This window comes from Apium graveolens, chromosome 7 (genome assembly GCF_009905375.1).
Source record: "Apium graveolens cultivar Ventura chromosome 7, ASM990537v1, whole genome shotgun sequence".
NCBI lineage: Eukaryota > Viridiplantae > Streptophyta > Magnoliopsida > Apiales > Apiaceae > Apium > Apium graveolens.
In genome coordinates, this window is record NC_133653.1 from 50,898,124 (window position 1) to 50,923,299 (window position 25,176).

The following is a 25,176-nucleotide window of genomic DNA, read 5'->3' on the forward strand; positions in this document are numbered from 1 at the left end:
CCGTTACATTAGGAATCCAAACTCTGGAGTAAAATCTATACAAACCTTGACTATCTTTTTGAGTACACAACTCTTCTCCCGTCAAAGTATCCAACTCTTATTCCATAACTCCTTCTTGACACCTTCTGATCTTTTCCATTAATGTCGGCTGGAAAGTAACTTCATATAGTTGCTCCTAATTTTCACTAGGTACTCGAACCTCAATCTCCATTCTTTCCAAGTCTTGTGATATTTCCTCCACAATCTTAATCATATTCCGCCTTTCTTTTCTACTCAAGGTATCAACCACCACATTGGCTTTACCTGGGTGATAATTAATCGAACAATCGTAGTCCTTGATCAGCTCCAACCACCTTCTCTATCTCATGTTCAAATCCTTCTGCGTAAATATGTACTTCAGGATCTTATGATCTGTATAAATATCGCATTTCTCTCCGCACAAGTAGTGACGCCATAACTTCAGAGCAAACACTATAGCCGCCAACTCAAGTTCATGAACTAGATATTTCTGCTCGTGAGGCTTTAACTGTCTGGAGGCATAAGCAAGAACTTTGTCATGCTGCATTAGCACACAACCTAATTCTTTCAAAGAAGCATCACTATAGATCACAAAGTTTCCCATCTCATCTGGCAATGCTAACACTGGAGCCATCACTAATCTTCGTTTCAATTCCTGGAAACTTTCTTCACACTTTTCCATCCAAACAAACTTCTCATTCTTCCTGGTCAACTTGGTCAATGGGGATGCAATATTCGAGAAATCTTTCACAAACCGATGATAATATCCTGCTAACCCAAGAAAACTTCTTATTTCCGTCGGTGTCTTCGGTTGCTCCCACTTTGATACGGCTTCAATCTTTACTGGGTCTACTTTGATACCTTCCATACTCACTACATGTCCAAGAAACTGTACTTTTGTCAGCCAAAACTCACACTTAAAAAACTTTGCATACAATTGCTTTTCTCTTAATTTCTGAAGGCCAATATGTAGATGCATTGCGTGATCTTCTGGATTCTTCGAATATATGAGAATGTCATCAATAAATACAATAACAAACTTATCCAAATACTCCTTATATACCCTATTTATCAAATCCATAAAAGTCGCTGGCGCATTCTTCAATCCAAGCGATATTACTAAAAACTCATAATGGTCATACCTTGTTCTAAATGCAGTATTGGGGATATCTTCAGGCTTTATCTTTAATTGGTGGTAGCCAGATCTTAAGTCAATTTTTGAGAAGTAACATGCTCCCTTAAGCTGATCAAATAAATCGTCGATGCGTGGAAAAGGATACTTATTCTTTATCGTCAACTTGTTCATCTCTATGTAGTCAATACACAATCTCATACTTCCATCCTTTTTCTTCACAAATAGCACTGGAGCACCCCACGGAGAAACACTGGGTCGAATGACTCCCTTATCCAATAATTCCTGAAGTTGCTTAGCCAATTCTTTCATTTCTATTAGGGCCATCCTGTATGGAGGCTTAGAAACTGGTTTAGCTCCCGGTATCAAATCAATGGAAAACTCTATCTCTCGATCAGGTGGCAATCCTGGTAACTCTTCTGGGAAAATGTCAGGGAATTTTCTCACTATGGGAATCTCATCCAAAATAGGGGTCTCTTTCTTCATATCCACCATATGAGCCAAATACCCCTCACATCCTTGTCGCAACAATCTCTTTGCTTGCATTACTGAAAGGAACTTTTTATATTGTCTCTGTCCTTGGTAGCTGATCCTTTTATTATATGGGGTGTACATAACAACTCTCGTTTTCTTACAGCCAATATTTGCCTTATATAGAGACAACCAATCCATACCTAAAATAATGTCAAAGTCTCCCAACTGGAAAGGAAATAAGTCAACAGGGAACATATACTCTAAAATCTCTAAGGAACATCCAGGACAAAATTGACTTATAGTTACTTTATCTTTATTAACCACTTCTATGGTCAAAGGTTCTTGTAGGTCTTCCAATATTAATTGCATTTTATTCACACAATTCACAAATATAAAAGATTTGGATGCTCCCGAATCAAACAAAATGTTAACAGGTTCGGAATTAAGAGAAAGCGTACCTGTAACCACATCGGAATCATGAATTAGAGACTTCTTGGTCATCTTAAAAGTCCTAGCTCTAGCAGTACTGGTTGTTGGTCCTTGGGACACACTCCTTCCAGCATTACCTTGGGTCACTGACTTGCAATTCCTAGCTATGTGTCCCACTTTGCCGCAACTAAAACAAGTTACCCCTTAAGTCTCAAACTTACACTCCGTGGAATAATGACCTTTCTGTCCACACTTAAAACAATTGATATTTTCTCGAAATTGTTCACTATGCTTCTTCCCACACGTATTACAATCAACCACTGGCTTACTAACCCTCGTCGAGGTAGAGTTAACTGAAGTAGTACTGGGTACAACCTGGGGAAAATTCTGCCTTTTGAACTTCTTATTCTTATTCTTTCCAAACCAACGCTGGAACTTCCGACTTGATATTCCTGATTCTGACCTAGCAGGTCCACTTTCAAATTTCCTGTTCTTCTCACCATGATCCTTTGTAGCTAGCCTCTGATCACTCTCTATCACTAGGGCAGCCTGAACTACCGAAGTATATGTCTTGAGTTGTAAAGCTACAACTCCACTCCTAATTTCTAGCTTCAACCCTTCTTGAAACCGCTTCTCTCGTTGAGCTTCCGAACTCACATATTCCGGTGCTATACGGGCCAACTCCGTAAGCTTCGCTTCATACTCCGTAACACTCCTATCTCCTTCCTTCAATTCCAAAAATTCCATCTCCATTTGACATGGAGACAGTCCAGAAAGTATTTTTCCAAAAATAACTCTGTAACTCTGGCCCATGGAATAGGACCTTCTCCTTCTTGGGCTCGCGTAGATTCTTACCAATAATTCGAATCATTTCTTAGAAAATAGCTAGCATAATCTGTCTTTAAATCCTCACTCACCTTGGTGAGCACAAATGCCTTTTCCATTTCCTTTAACTATATCATGGCAGCTACATGATCTACTTCTCCTTTAAACTCTGGGGCTTCATCGCCTGAAAAGACTTAAAACTAACACCCTGATTTGCCCCATCATCTCATGCTGCTTCTGGATTTGTAGTTGCTGCTGTTGGATTTGATGTTGTTGTTGCTATATGAACTGATGTTGCTGTTGTTATTGTTGTTGTTGTTGTAATTGTTGTTGCTGCTGGTGGAATTGTTGTTGCTGTTGGGCCAGCTGTATAGACTGCTGACGTAACAAGTTCATCAATTCACTCATGGAAGGATCCCCAACAGGTCCATTATTGGGTTGAGAGTTTCTCTTTGGTGGCATCTCTTGAAACATAACAATCATATATAAGAAAATGGATTGCTCCAAGCAGTTTATATTTATGCATCAGGAGAGCATTGCCACTAAGACAATATCCTTATCCCCAGTTTAATTGGATCCGTCCTGAGTGAATGATTATAATCTAAAAATGCCAGCAACAAAAACAACAATAATAACAACAATAATATCAATGCACAATATATAAAACTGAATAATGGAATAAAGCATCTGTATTACAATAACCAACATAATCCAAATAGTACAACTGAAAATCAAACTAAAAAGAAACCATCCTAATACACTCCACAATTGGCTGTCATAGTAGTCTCTCCTACTATAAACTATCACAACATAATATACATATACAATGCAAACAACTACAGAGCTCCTAGAAGTCAACTGTGAGCTCTGTATCTCTCTGATGTAAACCTGATCTAGACACTACCACTGCCACCAATGGAACCTAGCTCAAACACTAGCCAGTTCACTAGGTCCTGATACTGTACAGCTCTGAACTCTGAGCTAATGAACTGGTCAACAGATCTAGCCCTCTCTACAGCCATCTGGGTCAATGCTTGCATATGGGCCTGCACCTTAGGAGAAGGGGCAGAAATGCCCAGGAAAGGTGCAATAGGTATCTGATCAAACTGAGCAGCCAACTCCAGACTCTGATCTCTGATAAAGGAAATATTCACCGCTCGATTAACATGGTAAGGGATTGTTGAAGAAGTACCACTAGGGGCCACGGGAGGTACTAGAGGTCTCATCACGGAAGAATTGGGAGCACAGCCGGGTGGGAAATCCCTAACAGCAGACACAGACCTACGTACCCAACGGGGACGAGTACCAGGTCTAGGGATGTCTCCCAGCACAAAGGAAGGAACTGGTGGAAGAGGCATAGGGGTCTCCTCAGCAACAAAATCCAAGGTCCTCTCAAAATATGAGCTATCCGAGTCAGAAGGATTCTCCCGAGATGGAGAACTCAAAATTGCAATAGGCCACTGTCAACATAATAAATATACAGGAAAGACACAACCAGGTCAAGGAAGTTCTATCAAAACATTTAATAGATTCCAGGGTAATGTCGTCGGAACCCTCGACTGACTTTAAAGGTTTGCTCCTCTATATGACTTGCTGACTCACACCTAAAGAATGACGTTATCACCTACTCAACACAATCCCTAACCTGGATCAGGGACTTGAACCTATAGCTCTGATACCAGCTATGATGGCCTCAACCCCGGGCTCAGGAGTTGACGTCACCAAATACCATTACCAAAGTAAAAACAACAAGATTATTATTAAAATATACTAACTTGACCCCAAACTAAGATCCGATCCAGGTTCAAGTATGATTCAGATTCACATTATTACAAACCACTTATTCCACATCTAACACACTCTAACTTGTATTCAGTAACTCATCAGACCTCATGGCCTGATATAAACTACCTCAGAGGAGCCGGGTCCTGAAGTGGCGGGAACATGGGTCTGTCTGTCTGGTCTTCTAGGCATCTGCGAGATATACATAACAGTTTTCAAGAGTGAGTATAATCGCTCAGCAGTACCAACATAAGAATAACATAATAAAACAGTAATGTAACAATAATAGGAACAGAGCTGTAATCATGATATCAACATTATATAATGAAAATTAGAGATAATTGGATATCACTAACTAGCGTGCTTTATCAAAACAACGTAGTGGTGTGCTATGTAAGTACTAGAGTCCAATTTTAGCATGCTAATCACATTTATAAAACCGCTATACCAACTACTTATACCCTTACGAGAATCACAAATCCAAACCAGATACGTAGAGGATATGTGAAGAGAGCTAATCAGGCTATCAACACCAGACGGCTCTAACTGCCATCCTATTTACCTGTTCGGGAACTCAGAGACTAGCTAGGTCTCTGACCTGCTGGACTAATCGGTTATATAATACGCGCCACCGAATTAGCCTCTTACGCCACTTCAATAGGCCTACTATGGCCCCAATGTATCTCATCTCTGATCGTTTTATCTAGTTTTCAAAACACTTGTACCTATCTCATTTTTCAAAATCATTTATCTTGCGAGCACACATATAAAATCCATTCCGCAGTCATTTCATTCGAGATAGGTACTTTCGAAGTTACTTTTCCCCAAAACAAATTGAAAACAGTGATTTATAACTACATGGGATACGCAACTTAAAACGTTTCTGTTCCATTATGAAAGTAAAACATTTAGCTATTCATACGTACCGAACCATAAAAGAATGGTGAGGGGTACTTGCCTTGCAACGCTTTACAAAACCCTAATTAGCTCTAACGCTAACTTCGGTCCTGGGAAAACTCGACTGGGATCTACAAATACAGAGTACCCTAATCAGTTATACCGACATGCTTGATATCCTCAAATCCTGATAACCCAATCCGATAACCCGACTCGTATAGTTATTATACACATAATCACGTAATCTATACTTACAAAAATGGTGAAGGGCAGGCAAGGCGAGCGCGTCAGGTTCGATCTCCACAATCTATACTTACATTTTTATAAATACATTAATATATTAATTTGTGTTTAATATTATGTTAATTGATTGAAACAGGTTGTATGTACGGGTAACAATATTGGGTTACAAGAGGTCGAAATCCAACCAGTACCCAAACACATCGTTGGTTCAGATTGAAGGTGTTAATACTAAGGAAGAGGTTTCCTGGTACCAGGGCAAGCGTGTTGCTTACATTTACAAGGCTGAGGTTAAGGTTTCTGGGCCCCAATATCATTGCATTTGGGGTAAGGTTATTAGGCCTCATGATAACGCTGGTATTGTTCGTGCCAAATTCACCTCCAATCTCCCTCCCAAATCCATGATAATTTTTCACTTTTATTTATTTATTTATGTTTTGTGTGTGTATATATTTTTTTAAATGTTCTTATGGTTTGTTGATATGAGATTGGTGTTTGGTTTGTAGGGATCGAGGGTTAGGGTGATGATGTACCTCATCAATATTTAAGGTATATTATTTTCGATACTTTTTTTTCGTAATTCTTTGCAGTTGTTTTTTGCTACTTTTTTTAATTGAAATGGATTGTTAGTTGATGATATGCTACATGTGTTGCCTACTTGTTGGTGAAAACTTAATTGTTATTTCTGGTTTTTTGCTTTGGGATTATGTTTTTACCTTTGGACTTTAGGCTTTATTCAACATTATTTGGTGTGAATGGTTATTCAAAATTTTGCAAATGAATGTGATTCATTAGGTTTAAAAACCATGTTGCCTGGTGGAGCAATTTATTTTATGTTTTTGTGTTCCTTGTAAATGCAACAACCTTATTATAATAATTGGCTTTTTGATATTAGTATTACAGGACTGAGTGGTTCTTATGGCTTCTGTAAATTGTGGAGGAATTTTAGTTTGTTGTTTAGTGTATGTTATATTAAGGGAAGATACTTTGGTGTTCTATTCTTTTTTTTCTCCCTACTCTGTTTTTACTTGGCTGTTTATTAAAAATAGATGTTCAGCTCTACCCTTTGGTTTTACTTTTCTGTAACAAAAGGGGCTTGTAAATGTTTGTGTCACAAAAATTCCTCGAATGTTTATGCATAAAGAAGCCCACCTTCATCAAACACCGGTCTCCGAAGAGTTCACTTTCCCTAACATTGATTTCAAATGTATTGATTGTGATGTAACTTTACGAAGTAAAGTTATTAAAGAGTTAGAGATGCTTGTCTAAACTGGGGCTTTTTCCAAGTTATCAATCATACTATACCGGAACCTGTGATGGATGAAATGATAGAAGGGGTTGGTAAGTTTCATGAACAGGACAGTGAGCTGAAGAAGCCATTCTATTCACGTGATTTCACAAAAAAAGTTTCTTTATTATAGCAATTTCGATTTGTACAAAGGACTTGCTGCTAATTGGGGATATACCATTTTCTGCAATATGTCTCCAGAGTCTCCTGAATCGGAAAAAATACCAGTAGTGTGCAGGTGTACACATTGTTTTTGCTGTTAAAGACAATGCATACAGTAGATCTAGACTACATATATTTAAAAGACATATTGGCATATTGCATATAGATCTGATATTGAGCATCATATTGTTGTGAGATTTGCAAATTGATCTGATTTAATTATATGTTGATGAGGGATTTGCTTTGAAATTATGTCTTTTACTCTTGATGTTCAGAGATATTATGTTAGATATATTTGATAATGTCGTGGCTAATATGATTTATGTTTAGTTTTTAGATCTTACTTAACAGGACAAATCAGTACTTAACTGGGAATCAGTACTTATACTGGAAGTCAGGACTTAATGATATCAGTACTTATATTATCATGAGATAATCATCAGAAGTTGGATATCAGAACTTAAGTGCTGAAGGAAGATTAGATAAGGAAAGTAGCTGATTAAAGGAAAGAAGATCGAGATAAACATAAGAAGAGATATGCATGAAGAAGGAGTTCCGTGAAGAATGGAATACTTGGAAGAAAAGATATCTGATTGCTATATTTTAGGAAGCAGAATTATATATCATATCAATTAGTGATTATCTTGTAACTGTGTAGTATATAAACACAGACATAGGGTTTACAATATAAGTGTTATCATATTCGAGAAGATTATTCACTGTAACCCTAGCAGCTCTTGTGATATTTGTTCATCACTGAGAGGTAACAGTTCCATACTGTAACAGAGTTTATTGTTTCAATAAAGTTTGTCTTCTGTTACTTAAGATATTAAAGTTCGATTTGATTGTATTATACATTGTATTCACCCCCTCTACAGTGTGTGTGACCTAACAAGTGGTATCAGAGCTTATCTGTTAACACACATACAGTTAAAGATCCAAACACAATCATGTCTGACACAGAAACTCCAACTAAGCCTACCAAAACTGAAGAACCTCCAAAGAAACAAATTCAAAGTCGGTATGAAACCATCAGAGTTCTCGTACTGAGACCATCTGAATATGCCATATGGAAGGTGAGGATGACCATGTTTCTGGAAGCTACAGATCCAGAATATCTTGATAGAATCAAGGAAGGGCCTCACAAACCAACCAAACTCGCTGTTGCAGTTGCAGGTGAAGCAGCAAAAACTGTACTAAAGGAAAAGAGTGATTACTGCTGAAGATATCGCATCAATTGCTAAGGATGCTAAGGTACGACACTTACTGCATAGTGCCATTGATAATGTAATGTCAAACAGGGTAATTAACTGCAAGACTGCTAAAGAGATATGGGATGCTCTGGAAACAAGGTGTCAGGGAACTGATACGATTAAAAAGAACAGGAAGACAATACTCACTCAAGAGTATGAACACTTTGATTCAAAGGCTAATGAATCGTTGACTGATTTATATGATAGATTTGTCAAACTCTTGAATGATCTGTCACTGGTTAATAAGGAGTATGATCTTGAAGATTCAAACCTTAAATTCCTGTTAGCTCTTCCTGAATGTTGGGATTTGAAGGCAACAACAATAAATCAAGAAGGAAAGTCAAGAATAGTTGCTCTTAAGGCTGAAGAAGAATCCCCCAAGGCAGCTACATCAAGGAAAGACAAGGGTAAAGCTCTTTTAACAAAGTCTGATACGGGGTCATCAAGTTCTGAAAGTGATGATGACTCAGATTCTGAAAGCTTGCCTGAGACTGATGCTGATGAGGAGATGATGAAGCTGTGTGCTCTTATGGTGAAAGGAATCACAAAGATTGCATACAGGAAGTTCAGGAAGGGAAAGAAGTTTTCCAGGAAAGGCATAAGTTCTGATAAGAAGAATTTCAGAAGATCTGAAGGCAGAGGAGGAAAGTCTGATAGAGGAGATTATACCAATGTCAAATGCTATAACTGTGGTGAGAAAGGCCACATATCTCCTGACTGCAAGAAGGTAAAGGGTGACAAAGGCAAGGCTCTTGTCACAAAGCAGAAAAGCTGGACAGATACCTCAGACTCTGAAAGTGAGGAGAACTATGCATTGATGGCAAATGCTTATAAAGAAAGTGCTGAGAGCAGTTCTGAAACTGCTGAAACAAAGGTACCTTAGACTACTTATGCTTTTCATACTGATGATATTAATGAGTTGAGAAGATATCTTAAAACCATGTTTGTTAGTTATAGAGATTAAACTTTAACATGTGAAAGATTAACTTCTGAAAATCTTGCTTTTAAGAAAAGAAATGATTTCTTAGAAAAAAGAGTTAGTTATGTTCCATCAAACTCAGAAGGATAGAGATGATGCTCTTTATGTTAGGGATGTAGTGCTAAAAATGAATGAATCCCTAACAACTGAGTTAGAAAAGGAAAGAGAAATTTGGACTAACTCCGGTAGAACAACTCAGAATTTGCTAAGTAGTGAAAATTGGAAAGAGGGCTTAAGTTATGGAGAGGATAAGAATGATAAAGGAACTGTAGAAATTAAGGTTGTTGTTAAGCAAAAGCCAAAGTTAAAACATGTTAAGTTTGTAACTGAAATGTCTGATAATGATAAATCAGAAGTTAGAGAGGGATTAACTTCTGACAAACTAAAACAGGAAAAGACAGCTGGAGTAAACATAGGCTTAATGACTAAGAAGTAGCTTAAGCATAAGCTGAAAGATGTTAAGAATGCAAACAAGGTAAAATCACCTAGGAAAAATAGGAATGGAAAGGAAGGTGTGAATAAAAGCAATGATTATAAACCTGTTCCTGATGCTCCTAGGAAAACATGTCATAACTGTGGAAGTTCTAACCATCTGGCTTCTTTTTGCAGGAAGAATAAGAACATTAACTCCTTACCTTCAAAATCAGGAGTTAAGAGTCAGTCTGTTAGATATAAACCACAAAATCCTTATTTTCATTGTGGTAGTTTATGGAATTCCATGTATACTTGTAAGGAATATCATAGTTTGTACTATGATTATTATCAATTAAAACCTTCTCTGAAGAAAGTTTCCATTGTTCCTTCTAGTGTAAATTCTGATTCAAAGTCTGATAGTGTAAGTTTTGATAAGAAAAATGTTAACATAAACTCTGATGCTAAATCCGCTGCAAATGTTAACAAACTTAATAAGGCCAAAGGATCCAAGCAAGTTTGGGTCCTTAAAACTAATAATTAGTGGTCTTTGTGATTCCAGGGCAACAGGAAAAATATTCTAGTTCTGGATAGTGGATGTTCAGGACATATGACTGGAAATAAAGCCCTTCTATCAGACTTTGTGGAGAAAGCTGGCCCAAGTGTTTCTTATGGAGATGGCAACATTGGAAAAACATTGGGATATAGCAATATCAATCTTGGGAATGTCATCATTAAAGAAGTAGCTCTGGTCTCAGGACTTAAACACAATCTGCTGAGTATGAGTCAAATCTGTGACAGAGGTTATCATGTTGATTTCTTTGAAGAACACTGTGAAGTTGTGAGTAAATCTAAAGGCAAAGTTGTTCTGAAAGGATACAGGCGTGGGAACATATATGAAGCTAAGCTTTCAACAAGTACTGATGGTTCTGCAAACTGTCTGATGAGTAGAGCATCAATTGAAGAAAGCTGGAATTGGCACAAGAAACTCTCTCATTTAAATTTCAACAATATAAATGAACTGGTCAAGAAAGATCTTGTGAGAGGACTTCCAAAGTCAGTATTTGCTCCTGATGGCCTTTGTGATTCTTGTCAGAAGGCCAAACAAAGAAAATCTTCATTCAAGAGCAAGACTGAATCATCAATTCTTGAGCCTTATCATCTACTACATGTTGATCTATTTGGTCCAGTAAATGTCATGTCTATTGCAAAGAAGAAATATGCATTGGTCATAGTGGATGAGTTCACTAGATACACATGGGTGTATTTCTTGCACACAAAAAGTGAAACTGCATCTATCTTGACTGATCATGTCAAATATCTGGATAAATTGGTCAAAGATTCTGTTAAAACCTTAAGGAGTGATAATGGCACTGAGTTCAAGAATTTGATAATGGAAGAGTTCCACAAAAACCATGGAATAAAGCAGGAATTTTCTGCTCCTGGAACTCCATAGCAAAATGGAGTTGTTGAAAGGAAGAATAGAACTCTCATTGAAGCTGCACGTACAATGTTTGAAGAAGCAAAGCTTCCAACCTATTTCTGGGCTGAACCTGTGCAGACTGCTTGTTTTACTCAAAATGCAACACTCATTAACAAGCAAGGAAAAACACCATATGAGATGGTGAAGAAAAAGAAGCCAAATCTGAAGTACTTTCATGTATTTGGATGCAAGTGTTTTGTTCTCAAGACTCATCCTGAACAGCTATCAAAGTTTGATCTAAAAGCTGATGAAGGAATCTTTGTTGGATATCCACTTTCCACAAAAGCCTTCAGAGTCTATAATTTGAGAACAAAAGTGGTCATGGAATCTATCAATGTCTCCTTTGATGACAAGAAGATTACTGGTCTTGAAGATTTTATTGACCATGATCAACTGAGATTTGAAAATGAAGACTCAAATTCTGATGCTGAAAATCTTGACAGTCTAAGTCCTGATACTGTAAATTCTGATGAATTAAACTCTGATGTTATTGAAACTGTGGTGACTACGACAAAGGAAGATGCACCTGTGCAGGGGGAGCATACTCAAGATCTTACCACATCTCAAAAAACATCAGAACATACATCTGGATCTTCAAGTTCTGATTCGTTAAGTTCTGATAAGCCAAGTTCTGACAGTGCTGAAAATCTAAATTCTGAAGAATCCAACTCAGATAGCATAGTTTCAGGGGGAGCATCAGAAAATGAAAATGAAGACAGCATGGATCATGGGGGAGCATCCAGTTCTAGAGAAAACCTTCCATCTGCAAGGAAGTGGACAAAATCACATACACCTGATTTAATAATTGGAAATCCTGATGCAGGTGTCAGAACTAGAACAGGTACTTCAAACGAATGTCTTTACAATTCTTTTCTCTCTCGGACTGAGCCAAAGAAAGTGGAAGAAGCTCTTCAAGATGCTGGTTGGGTGCAAGCAATGTAGGAAGAGTTAAATGAATTTGAAAGAAACAAAGTCTGGACCCTAGTGCCAAGACCAAAGAATAGATCTGTTGTTGGTACAAAGTGGGTATTCAGAAACAAAACTGACAGTGATAGCATAATTACAAGAAATAAGGCAAGGCTGGTCGCAAAAAGATATTCTCAACAGGAGGGAATTGATTATGATCAAACATTTGCACCAGTTGCTAGGTTAGAAGCCATAAGGATATTTTTGGCTTATGCTGCTCACAAAAAGTTTACTGTCTTTCAAATGGATGTGAAAAGTGCTTTTCTCAATGGAGAATTGGAGGAGGAAGTATATGTTGAACAACCTCCAGGCTTTGTAGACTTCAAACATCCAGATTATGTCTACAGGCTTGATAAAGAACTTTATGGACTTAAGCAATCTCCTAGAGCATGGTATGAGACTTTAGCTCAGTTTCTTCTAGAAAGTGGATTCAACAGAGGAACAATAGATAAAACACTGTTCTACCTCAACCATGGAAAGGACTTACTTCTGGTCCAGATTTATGTTGATGATATTATTTTTGGGTCTACAAATGACAGACTTTACAAGAAGTTTGCCTAACTGATGCAGTCAAGGTATCAGATGAGTATGATGAGGGAACTTAGCTATTTTCTAGGCCTTCAAGTCAAGCAAAATGAAGAAGGCACTTTTATTTGTCAAACTAAGTACACCAAAAATTTGCTGAAGAAATTTGGAATGCAAGATTGTTCAAGTGCATCCACTCCCATGGCCACTGCAACAAAACTGGATAAGGATACTGGTAAATCAGTAAATATTACTGATTACAGAGGTATGATTGGCTCTCTACTCTATCTAACTGCTAGTAGACCTGATATCATGTATCCTACCTGTCTTTGTGCAAGATTTCAAGCAGATCCAAGAACCTCACTTAACAGCTGTGAAAAGAATTTTTAAGTATCTTAAAGGAACAGCTGATCTGGGATTGTGGTATTCTAGAGAATCAGATTTTAAACTAATAGGTTACTCAGATGCAGATTTTGCAGGTTGCAAAATTGACAGGAAAAGCACAAGTGGAAGCTGCCAATTTCTTGGAGGCAGATTGGTTTCTTGGTTCAGCAAGAAACAAAAGTCAATTTCCACATCAACTGCAGAAGTAGAGTATATTGCTGCAGGAAGCTGTTGTGCACAGATTCTTTGGATGAAGAATCAGTTACTGGATTATGGGTTAACATATTTCAAAATCCCTATTTATTGTGATAATCAAAGTGCTATTGCTATGATAGGTAATCCAGTTCAACACTCTATGACAAAGCACATCAGCATCAGGTACCACTTCATAAGGGAACATGTGGATGAAGGTACAGTGGAATTGCACTTTGTTCCAACAGATCAACAACTAGCAGATATCTTCACAAAACCACTGTGTGAAGCTACTTTTACAAGATTGGTAAATGAACTTGGAAAGGTTTCAGGTTCTTTCTCTAAATCTGCTTAGTCTTTTACTCTTGATGTTCAGAGATATTATGTTAGATATATTTGATAATGTCGTGGCTAATATGATTTATGTTTAGATTTTAGATCTTACTTAACAGGACAAATCAGTACTTAACTGGGAATCAGTACTTATACTGGAAGTCAAGACTTAATGATATCAGTACTTATATTATCATGAGATAATCATCAGAAGTTGGATATCAGAAGTTAAGTGTTGAAGGAAGATTAGATAAGGAAAGTAGCTGATTAAAGGAAAGAAGATCGAGATAAACATAAGAAGAGATATGCATGAAGAAGGAGTTCCGTGAAGAATGGAATATTTGGAAGAAAAGATATCTGATTGATATATTTTAGGAAGCAGAATTATATATCATATCAATTAGTGATTATCTTGTAACTGTGTAGTATATAAACACAGACATAGGGTTTACAATATAAGTGTTATCATATTCGAGAAGATTATTCACTGTAACCCTAGCAGCTCTTGTGATATTTGTTCATCACTGAGAGGTAACAGTTCCATACTGTAACAGAGTTTATTGTTTCAATAAAGTTTGTCTTCTGTTACTTAAGATATTAAAGTTCGATTTGATTGTATTATACACTGTATTCACCCCCTCTACAGTGTGTGTGACCTAACAAGTGGTATCAGAGCTTATCTGTTAACACACATACAGTTAAAGATCCAAACACAATCATGTCTGACACAGAAACTCCAACTAAGCCTACCAAAACTGAAGAACCTCCAAAGATACAAATTCAAAGTCGGTATGAAACCATCAGAGTTCCCGTACTGAGACCATATGAATATGCCATATGGAAGGTGAGGATGACCATGTTTCTGGAAGCTACAGATCCAGAATATCTTGATAGAATCAAGGAAGGGCCTCACAAACCAACCAAACTCGCTGTTGCAGTTGCAGGTGAAGCAGCAAAAACTGTACCAAAGGAAAAGAGTGATTACTGCTAAAGATATCGCATCAATTGCTAAGGATGCTAAGGTACGACACTTACTGCATAGTGCCATTGATAATGTAATGTCAAACAGGGTAATTAACTGCAAGACTGCTAAAGAGATATGGGATGCTCTGGAAACAAGGTGTCAGGGAACTGATACGATTAAAAAGAACAGGAAGACAATACTCACTCAAGAGTATGAACACTTTGATTCAAAGGCTAATGAATCGTTGACTGATTTATATGATAGATTTGTCAAACTCTTGAATGATCTGTCACTGGTTAATAAGGAGTATGATCTTGAAGATTCAAACCTTAAATTCCTGTTAGCTCTTCCTGAATGTTGGGATTTGAAGGCAACAATAATAAATCAAGAAGGAAAGTCAAGAACAGTTGCTCTTAAGGCTGAAGAAGAATCCCCCAAGGCAGCTACATCAAGGAAAGACAAGGGTAAATCTCTTTTAACAAAGTCTGATACGGGGTCATCAAGTTCTGAAAGTGATGATGACTCAGATTCTGAAAGCTTGCCTGAGACTGATGCTGATGAGGAGATGATGAAGCTATGTGCTCTTATGGTGAAAGGAATCACAAAGATTGCATACAGGAAGTTCAGGAAGGGAAAGAAGTTTTCCAGGAAAGGCATAAGTTCTGATAAGAAGAATTTCAGAAGATCTGAAGGCAGAGGAGGAAAGTCTGATAGAGGAGATTATACCAATGTCAAATGCTATAACTGTGGTGAGAAAGGCCACATATCTCCTGACTGCAAGAAGGTAAAGGGTGACAAAGGCAAGGCTCTTGTCATAAAGCAGAAAAGCTGGACAGATACCTCAGACTCTGAAAGTGAGGAGAACTATGCATTGATGGCAAATGCTTATAAAGAAAGTGCTGAGAGCAGTTCTGAAACTGCTGAAACAAAGGTACCTTAGACTACTTATGCTTTTCATACTGATGATATTAATGAGTTGAGAAGATATCTTAAAACCATGTTTGTTAGTTATAGAGATCAAACTTTAACATGTGAAAGATTAACTTATGAAAATCTTGCTTTTAAGAAAAGAAATGATTTCTTAGAAAAAGAGTTAGTTATGTTCCATCAAACTCAAAAGGATAGAGATGATGCTCTTTATGTTAGGGATGAAGTGCTAAAAATGAATGAATCCCTAAAAACTGAGTTAGAAAAGGAAAGAGAAATTTGGACTAACTCCGGCAGAACAACTCAAAATTTGCTAAGTAGTGAAAATTTGAAAGAGGGCTTAGGTTATGGAGAGGATAAGAATGATAAAGGAACTGTAGAAATTAAGGTTGTTGTTAAGCAAAAGCCAAAGTTAAAACATGTTAAGTTTGTAACTGAAAAGTCTGATAATGATAAATCAGAAGTTAGAGAGGGATTAACTTCTGACAAACTAAAACAGGAAAAGACAGCTTAAGTAAACATAGGCTTAATGACTAAGAAGCAGCTTAAGCATAAGCTGAAAGATGTTAAGAATGCAAACAAGGTAAAATCACCTAGGAAAAATAGGAATGGAAAGGAAGGTGTGAATAAAAGCAATGATTATAAACCTGTTCCTGATGCTCCTAGGAAAACATGTCATAACTGTGGAAGTTCTAACCATCTGGCTTCTTTTTGCAGGAAGAATAAGAACATTAACTCCTTACCTTCAAAATCAGGAGTTAAGAGTCAATCTGTTAGATATAAACCACAAAATCCTTATTTTCATTGTGGTAGTTTATGGAATTCCATGTATACTTGTAAGGAATATCATAGTTTGTACTATGATTATTATCAATTAAAACCTTCTCTGAAGAAAGTTTCCATTGTTCCTTCTAGTGTAAATTCTGATTCAAAGTCTGATAGTGTAAGTTCTGATAAGAAAAACGTTAACATAAACTCTGATGCTAAATCCGCTGCAAATGTTAACAAACTTAATAAGGCCAAAGGATCCAAGCAAGTTTGGGTCCTTAAAACTAATAATTAGTGGTCTTTGTGATTGCAGGGCAACAGGAAAAATATTTTAGTTCTGGACAGTGGATGTTCAGGACATATGACTGGAAATAAAGCCCTTCTATCAGACTTTGTGGAGAAAGCTGGCCCAAGTGTTTCTTATGGAGATGGCAACATTGGAAAAATATTGAGATATAGCAATATCAATTTTGGGAATGTCATCATTAAAGAAGTAGCTCTGGTCTCAGGACTTAAACACAATCTGCTGAGTATGAGTCAAATCTGTGACAGAGGTTATCATGTTGATTTCTTTGAAGAACACTGTGAAGTTGTGAGTAGATCTAAAGGCAAAGTTGTTCTGAAAGGATACAGGCGTGGTAACATTTATGAAGCTAAGCTTTCAACAAGTACTGATGGTTCTGCAATCTGTCTGATGAGTAGAGCATCAATTGAAGAAAGCTGGAATTGGCATAAGAAACTCTCTCATTTAAATTTCAACAATATAAATGAACTGGTCAAGAAAGATCTTGTAAGAGGACTTCCAAAGTCAGTATTTGCTCCTGATGGCCTTTGTGATTCTTGTCAGAAGGCCAAACAAAGAAAATCTTCATTCAAGAGCAAGACTGAATCATCAATTCTTGAGCCTTATCATCTACTACATGTTGATCTATTTGGTCCAGTAAATGTCATGTCTATTGCAAAGAAGAAATATGCATTGGTCATAGTGGATGAGTTCACTAGATACACATGGGTGTATTTCTTGCACACAAAAAGTGAAACTGCATCTATCTTGATTGATCATGTCAAATATCTGGATAAATTGGTCAAAGATTCTGTTAAAACCTTAAGGAGTGATAATGGCACTGAGTTCAAGAATTTGATAATGGAAGAGTTCCGCAAAAACCATGGAATAAAGCAGGAATTTTCTGCTCCTGGAACTCCATAGCAAAATGGAGTTGTTGAAAGGAAGAATAGAACTCTCATTGAAGCTGCACGTACAATGTTTGAAGAAGCAAAGCTTCCAACCTATTTCTGGGCTGAACCTGTGCAGACTGCTTGTTTTACTCAAAATGCAACACTCATTAACAAGCAAGGAAAAACACCATATGAGATGGTGAAGAAAAAGAAGCCAAATCTGAAGTACTTTCATGTATTTGGATGCAAGTGTTTTGTTCTCAAGACTCATCCTGAACAGCTATCAAAGTTTGATCTAAAAGCTGATGAAGGAATCTTTGTTGGATATCCACTTTCCACAAAAGACTTCAGAGTCTATAATTTGAGAACAAAAGTGGTCATGGAATCTATCAATGTCTCCTTTGATGACAAGAAGATTACTGGTCTTGAAGATTTTATTGACCATGATCAGCTGAGATTTGAAAATGAAGACTCAAATTCTGATGCTGAAAATCTTGACAGTCTAAGTCCTGATACTGTAAATTCTGATGAATTAAACTCTGATGTTATTGAAACTGTGGTGACTACGCCAAAGGAAGATGCACCTGTGCAGGGGGAGCATACTCAAGATCTTACCACATCTCAAAACACATCAGAACATACGTCTGGATCTTCAAGTTCTGATTCGTTAAGTTCTGATAAGCCAAGTTCTGACAGTGCTGAAAATCTAAATTCTGAAGAATCCAACTCAGATAGCATAGTTTCAGGGGGAGCATCAGAAAATGAAAATGAAGACAGCATGGATCATGGGGGAGCATCCAGTTCTAGAGAAAACCTTCCATCTGCAAGGAAGTGGACAAAATCACATACACCTGATTTAATAATTGGAAATCCTGATGCAGGTGTCAGAACTAGAACAGGTACTTCAAGCGAATGTCTTTACAATTCTTTTCTCTCTCAGACTGAGCCAAAGAAAGTGGAAGAAGCTCTTCAAGATGCTGATTGGGTGCAAGCAATGCAGGAAGAGTTAAATGAATTTGAAAGAAACAAAGTCTGGACCCTAGTGCCAAGACCAAAGAATAGATCTGTTGTTGGTACAAAGTGGGTATTCAGAAACAAAACTGACAGTGATGGCATAATTACAAGAAATAAGGCAAGGCTGGTCGTAAAAAGATATTCTCAACAGGAGGGAATTGATTATGATCAAACATTTGCACCAGTTGCTAGGTTAGAAGCCATAAGGATATTTTTGGCTTATGCTGCTCACAAAAAGTTTACTGTCTTTCAAATGGATGTGAAAAGTGCTTTTCTCAATGGAGAATTGGAGGAGGAAGTATATGTTGAACAACCTCTAGGCTTTGTAGACTTCAAACATCCAGATTATGTCTACAGGCTTGATAAAGAACTTTATGGACTTAAGCAAGCTTCTAGAGCATGGTATGAGACTTTAGCTCAGTTTCTTCTAGAAAGTGGATTCAACAGAGGAACAATAGACAAAACACTATTCTACCTCAACCATGGAAAGGACTTACTTCTGGTCCAGATTTATGTTGATGATATCATTTTTGGGTCTACAAATGACAGACTTTGCAAGAAGTTTGCCTAACTGATGCAGTCAAGGTATCAGATGAGTATGATGAGGGAACTTAGCTATTTTCTGGGCCTTCAAGTCAAGCAAAATGAAGAAGGCACTTTTATTTGTCAAACTAAGTACACCAAAAATTTGCTGAAGAAATTTGGAATGCAAGATTGTTCAAGTGCATCCACGCCCATGGCCACTGCAACAAAACCGGATAAGGATACTGGTAAATCAGTAAATATTACTGATTTCAGAGGTATGATTGGCTCTCTACTCTATCTAACTGCTAGTAGACCTGATATCATGTATGCTACCTGTCTTTGTGCAAGATTTCAAGCAGATCCAAGAACCTCACTTAACAGCTGTGAAAAGAATTTTTAAGTATCTTAAAGGAACAGCTGATCTGGGATTGTGGTATCCTAGAGAATCAGATTTTAAACTAATAGGTTACTCAGATGCAGATTTTGTAGGTTGCAAAATTTACAGGAAAAGCACAAGTGGAAGCTGTCAATTTCTTGGAAGCAGATTGGTTTCTTGGTTCAGCAAGAAACAAAAATCAATTTCCACATCAACTGCAGAAGTAGAGTATATTGCTGCAGGAAGCTGTTGTGCACAGATTCTTTGGATGAAGAATCAGTTACTAGATTATGGGTTAACATATTTCAAAATCCCTATTTACTGTGATAATCAAAGTGCTATTGCTATGATAGGTAATCCAGTTCAACACTGTATGACAAAGCACATCAGCATCAGGTACCACTTCATAAGGGAACATGTGGATGAAGGTACAGTGGAATTGCACTTTGTTCCAACAGATCAACAACTAGCAGATATCTTCACAAAACCACTGTGTGAAGCCACTTTTACAAGATTGGTAAATGAACTTGGAAAGGTTTCAGGTTCTTTCTCTAAATCTGCTTAGTCTTGTTCTGTTATATCAGACCTTATGATCAGTATTTACAGAATTTAATCTCTTTGTGTATTCTGTGCTTAATTGACAAATGTGTTTAAGTACTGACTGTTGTCTGATATATGTTTCTAAACTCTGATAAGTGATATGTCTGTTTAAGTAACTATTCAATCCTATGAGGATAACTATGCTAGATGCTGACCTAGTAGTCTTCAATAAACAAATGATCCCATGTAAGAAGTAATTATTTCTATGGAAATCTATTGACACAAGGAAATTCTGATAATTGAGCTTAGTTGAGTTTACTTTGTTTATCTTATTACTAAGTCACAAATTAGAATAATGCTACTCATCTGTTAAGTTCTGATACTAGTAAATCTGCTGAATGCACTAAGTGCTGATAAACCTCACTTATCAAAAGAAAAAGCAAAAGGATCAAAGAATAAAATCAGGTACTCCTTTGAGATCTAGAGTAAAAATGTGGAATGGACGACCCAAGTGCATTGCTGGTATTAAGTAAATATGCATTAGAAAAGCAAAATATTTTCTTGGTGACTTTTCACACTCTATGATTACTGGAGAAATACTCTGATAATAGCATAAATTCTGATAAGCAGTCGTGACTCACTTACACTGAGAAGCCACTGTGAAATGGAATTTAAAAAGATGCATAAAATTAGCACAAAATAGTTGAGGTGGACTCAAGCATGAACTTATTCAACAGTAGGTTTCAGAATAATGACAGCTCTTTAGCAAAGTTTTAGTTATGCCTTATTTCTAAGATGTACTGAAGTGAATTAGACTTTACTCTTTGTCTGATATTTAGCTTAATGCACACACTAATCACTCCATATGAATGATGAAAATTACTGTGGTGGTCTATGTTGTTTTAGATAAACAGTCATTGTGTCACTTTGCACAAATTCTGAGGACAAGTTCTGATTGCATGTTCTGATGATTAAGTTCTGAAGAATATAACTCAGAACTTGTATGAGGACTTACTAAGATAGGTATTCCTTTTTTGAGTTAAGAAATTATGTTCTGATGCCTGTTAAGTTCTGATATAAGTCTAAGTACTGATATTACACTCTAATTCTTTATTTGACTTATCTGTAAATAAACTTTGATAACAGTCTCGGTTCAAACTAGAATATGTTGAAGTGGAAGATTAATAGTCACTATGGTTAGGGTTAATGGTATTCGTACTTGAACAGTCAACTTTTACTTGCTTCTTGTGCGCATTAAACCATGTTTTCTCTTCCAATGAATGTTTTTCTTTTTCCAAGTCTGGGGAGACGAGGTAGAATTAATTCTACCTATAAACATTAAATTTCTTTGCATCTCCTGGCATTTTCTTGCCTATATAAGCAACCACTTCACATCAGCCTTCCTATCAAATCCTTTCTCATAAACTCATCTTACCTTCATCCTTTTTCTTTCAAAAACACCATGGTCAGATACAACATGTTTTTGAACAACGAAACATTCAATATGGAGTTAAGCTGTGCCGATTGGTAGCAGGAATGACACGTCACTGCCATTCCTGATGAGATATGGGACTCTGTCCCACAGGAGGTACTCACCCACCTCCTGTTCTTCTATATGGATTACCATCGCCATCTGGAGCGATTGGAGGAGGAAAGGCTGGAAGCTCTCCGACAGCAAGAGCGAATCATTCGACTCGCCATTCTGTTTGTCGAGAGTAGGAAGAAGAAATGATTTATTTTCTTCTTCCTGTTTTTCTTCATCGTCAGCCTTGCCCTGCTTCTTGAGCTAGGACTAAGGCTGTTGATGTTATGTTTAGCAGCTTAGGGAAATCTTTTATAAATTCTGATGTAATTTCAATTTCATGAATGTATTCACTTGATATATTAATGAAATTTGTTTTTGTTTCAAGATTTTGTCTCTAAGTTCTTTTGTTATGCATTGATAAATCCTGATACATAGTCATATTCTGATGACCATATAACTTCTGTTTTAATTTAAGTTCTGATTTTCCTTTATCAGTACTTACTCATCTTATTTATCTTGGTCATTTTCACTTGATTTATTTTCAGAATATTAATGATGCAGTGAAAAATAATTAAATAAGTGGGAACAGTTTCAATTTTGAATTAAAACTGTTTCACCTTGATTAATGGAATATCTAGGTAAGTGGAACGGTTTTTCCTTGAAAAATGGCAAGTGGGTAAGTAATGATTACAGTTTTCTCGAGCCCAGTAACTATCCGTTATTACTGCATGTCTGACAGGTGTCCAACGGTAACATTTTTTTTTGAGTATAAGTAAGAAAGAGAGAAGATTTTTTTTAATCTTTTATTTCCCTTCATATTTTTTTTCTCTCCTTGCTTTTACTCTCTTTCTTCTTCTCACGTTGGTTTTTCATACAGACATTTTATCAAACACCTAACAGGCACGCTTAAATCTCAATTTTTCACATGGCACCTAAGGATTTAATCATTGATGGAGCTAAGTTTGTTCCAAACAACTATGCTGCAATTCTTGATCATGCTGAAGCTCCATCTAAATTGCATTTTGTGCAAGATCTTCTTGCACACAGTGAGATTGGGTATACATTGACCCAGCCTTCAGTCTTTTCAAGCCAACAAGTTCTGACATTTTGGCGGACTGGGCACTTTGATGATGGTGGTAGACATGGCACTCCTAGTATTGTTTTTGAAGTGGGTGATTCTTCATATGCAGTCACTCCTGGTACAATACGCAAGGCTCTACATCTCCCAGAAGGATGTACCTTTTCAATTCCAGAGGAATCAGCTCTTCAGGAGTTAATGGCCAATTTGGGGTATGAACAAAGTTTGGCAAAACTTGGGCAGTTGAAATGGGCTCATATCAGAAGAGAATGGAGCTTCTTCTTCGACTGCATCACTAAAGCTTTTGGGAACAAATGTTCGAATTTTGATGCTATCCCAATTTTGAGTCAGCACATCGGGTATGCTATTATAAACCAAACTCATTTTAATTTTGCAACTGGTATAATTGGTTTTATTGGGGATAGGATGACAGAGGATAGGAATGTTGTGTACTTTGCTAGATTCTGTCAACTTATATATACTTTTTGTACTGATGAACCTCAATTAGTCAGTTCCTCAACTCCACCTTTTAAAGTTGCAAAACGCTACTTTAAAGACCTGGTAAATGCTGACACTAAGAAATCAGTGGTTATACCTTTACAGATTCCTCAGTCTGTAAAACAGATCTTAGTAAATGCTGATCCTGATACTTATAGATCTGTTTATTCTGTTGTCCAACGAACAACAACCTCCCAAAAATCACAACAACCATCAACACCTACCCCTCATTCTACTCAACCAACCCTCAGACAATATATCAAATCCTATCTCTCCACTTCACAGACAGTTCAACCCTCATCATCAGCACCTACTGTGAAGCCTTCATCTTCCAAACCAAAGAGGACAAAGACTGTTCCTAACACACTTCAGAAGAAAAGGAAGATTGCTTTGAGAGATGAATCTGATACTGAGGAAGAGGTTCCTTCTTCATAACATGTTATTGAAGAAGCTGAGAAAGTGACTTCTCAGAAGGATTCTGGAATTGGGGGATCTAGGCTTCTCAAGAGGCTTAGAAGAATTACTGTTCCTGAAACTCCCAAGGAATCCAAATCTACAAAGAGATACAAGAAACATAGGACAAATAGGCCATTTTCAGATGATGAAGAGAAAGCAGCTAAGGAAGGGGATCAGGAATCTCTGATCTCACAAGAAAAGGAATTTGCTAAAGTTACTTCTTCTCCATCAACTCCATCTAAGGAAGCTGTTTCTGAAAAGGTCATCACACCATCTGTATCTCCTGTTGATCCAGGCACAAGTGCTGATATTGATGTTCAAAACTTGGTTGTTCCTGAAGTAATTTTCTTAGAAGCTCCAACATCAACTAATCCTTCAACAACACCTGTTACTGATGCTATTCAAACTCCAGAGTTATCTGCTACACCTTTTCTGCATCTAGATGCTGATGATCAGGCTTTAGGTGAACATCAGGATATGGCTGTTGATCAGAACTTAGAACCAGGTCAGCAATTAGAGGCTGATGAAGCCTCCATTGCTACTCACACTGTTGTTTTATCAGAGGATACTGATTCTGTAAGTTCTGATGCTGCAAATGCTGGAGATACTGGTGATGTTGCTCCAACTGCGGATGCTGATGAAGCAGGTCCTTCAGGACATGCTTCTCAACAAACTATTCTTAAGTCTGAACTTGTTAAGAAGTTTGTTACCAGAGAAGCACCAGTGCCTTGGAGTGAAACTCCTGCAGGACAGGAGTGGACTAAGGAATGGAACTCAGTTTCCTGTGTTCCAAATGAAAAGCATCTTGCTGAGCACTTGACTAAAGCTGATGAAATGTTAAATTCTGATGATTTCAAAACCCAGCTTAGAGTCACTGCATTGAGTACTAAACATCTACAAGGTCTTCATTCAACTACTCATGCAGAGCTACACAAGATTCAGGAAGAATACATCAAACAGGAACAAGTTCAAAAGATTGATAAGAAAAAGTTCTTCCAACCTACCTTTGACAGGATTGCTTATATTGAGAAGACTCAAGATACTCAACAAGCTCAGATTGATGATATTCTGAAAAATCAAGCTTCTCAGCAATTACAACTTAATGAAATCCAAGCCTCAATGGAATTGTCTGTCTCTCTTCTACTATCTGCTGATGCCAAAAAGGGGGAGAAAGTAATTAAGTCCAAATGCAAGACTGACAAGACACTGAAAGGGAAGGATGATGAAAAGGATGATCTAGGAAACTCTGGAACAGGTAGAGGTCATAGTCAAGGTAGAGGTTTCACATCAAGAAAAGCTGCAATCACAAGTCACAGGACAAGTTCTGATACTGGGAAAAGAATAAGTTCTGCTACTAGTAAAAGGATAAGTTCTGATGAACTTTTAGATCTTGATGAGGAAATGTCAAGACAGTTATTTCTTCAGGAAAATCCAGGAATGGACTTGAAGAGTTTAATGGAAGAAGAAGCCAGACTTAGATTAGAGAAAGTCACATCTAAATCTGAAGCTTCTGGTAAAAAGCCACTTCCAAAACTAAAAGGCATTGTGATCAAAGA

General features: G+C 37.2%; 1 protein-coding gene across 1 annotated transcript; it reads left to right on the forward strand.

The window, feature by feature from the left end:
• The first annotated feature begins 5,816 nt into the window (after positions 1-5,816).
• On the forward strand, positions 5,817-6,345 carry LOC141672759 (large ribosomal subunit protein eL33w-like). Its single transcript, XM_074479419.1, has 3 exons — positions 5,817-5,848; positions 5,937-6,200; positions 6,303-6,345. The coding sequence occupies exons 1-3, from the start codon at positions 5,817-5,819 to the stop codon at positions 6,343-6,345; spliced, it is 339 nt and encodes a 112-aa protein (XP_074335520.1).
• The last annotated feature ends 18,831 nt before the right edge of the window (positions 6,346-25,176 follow it).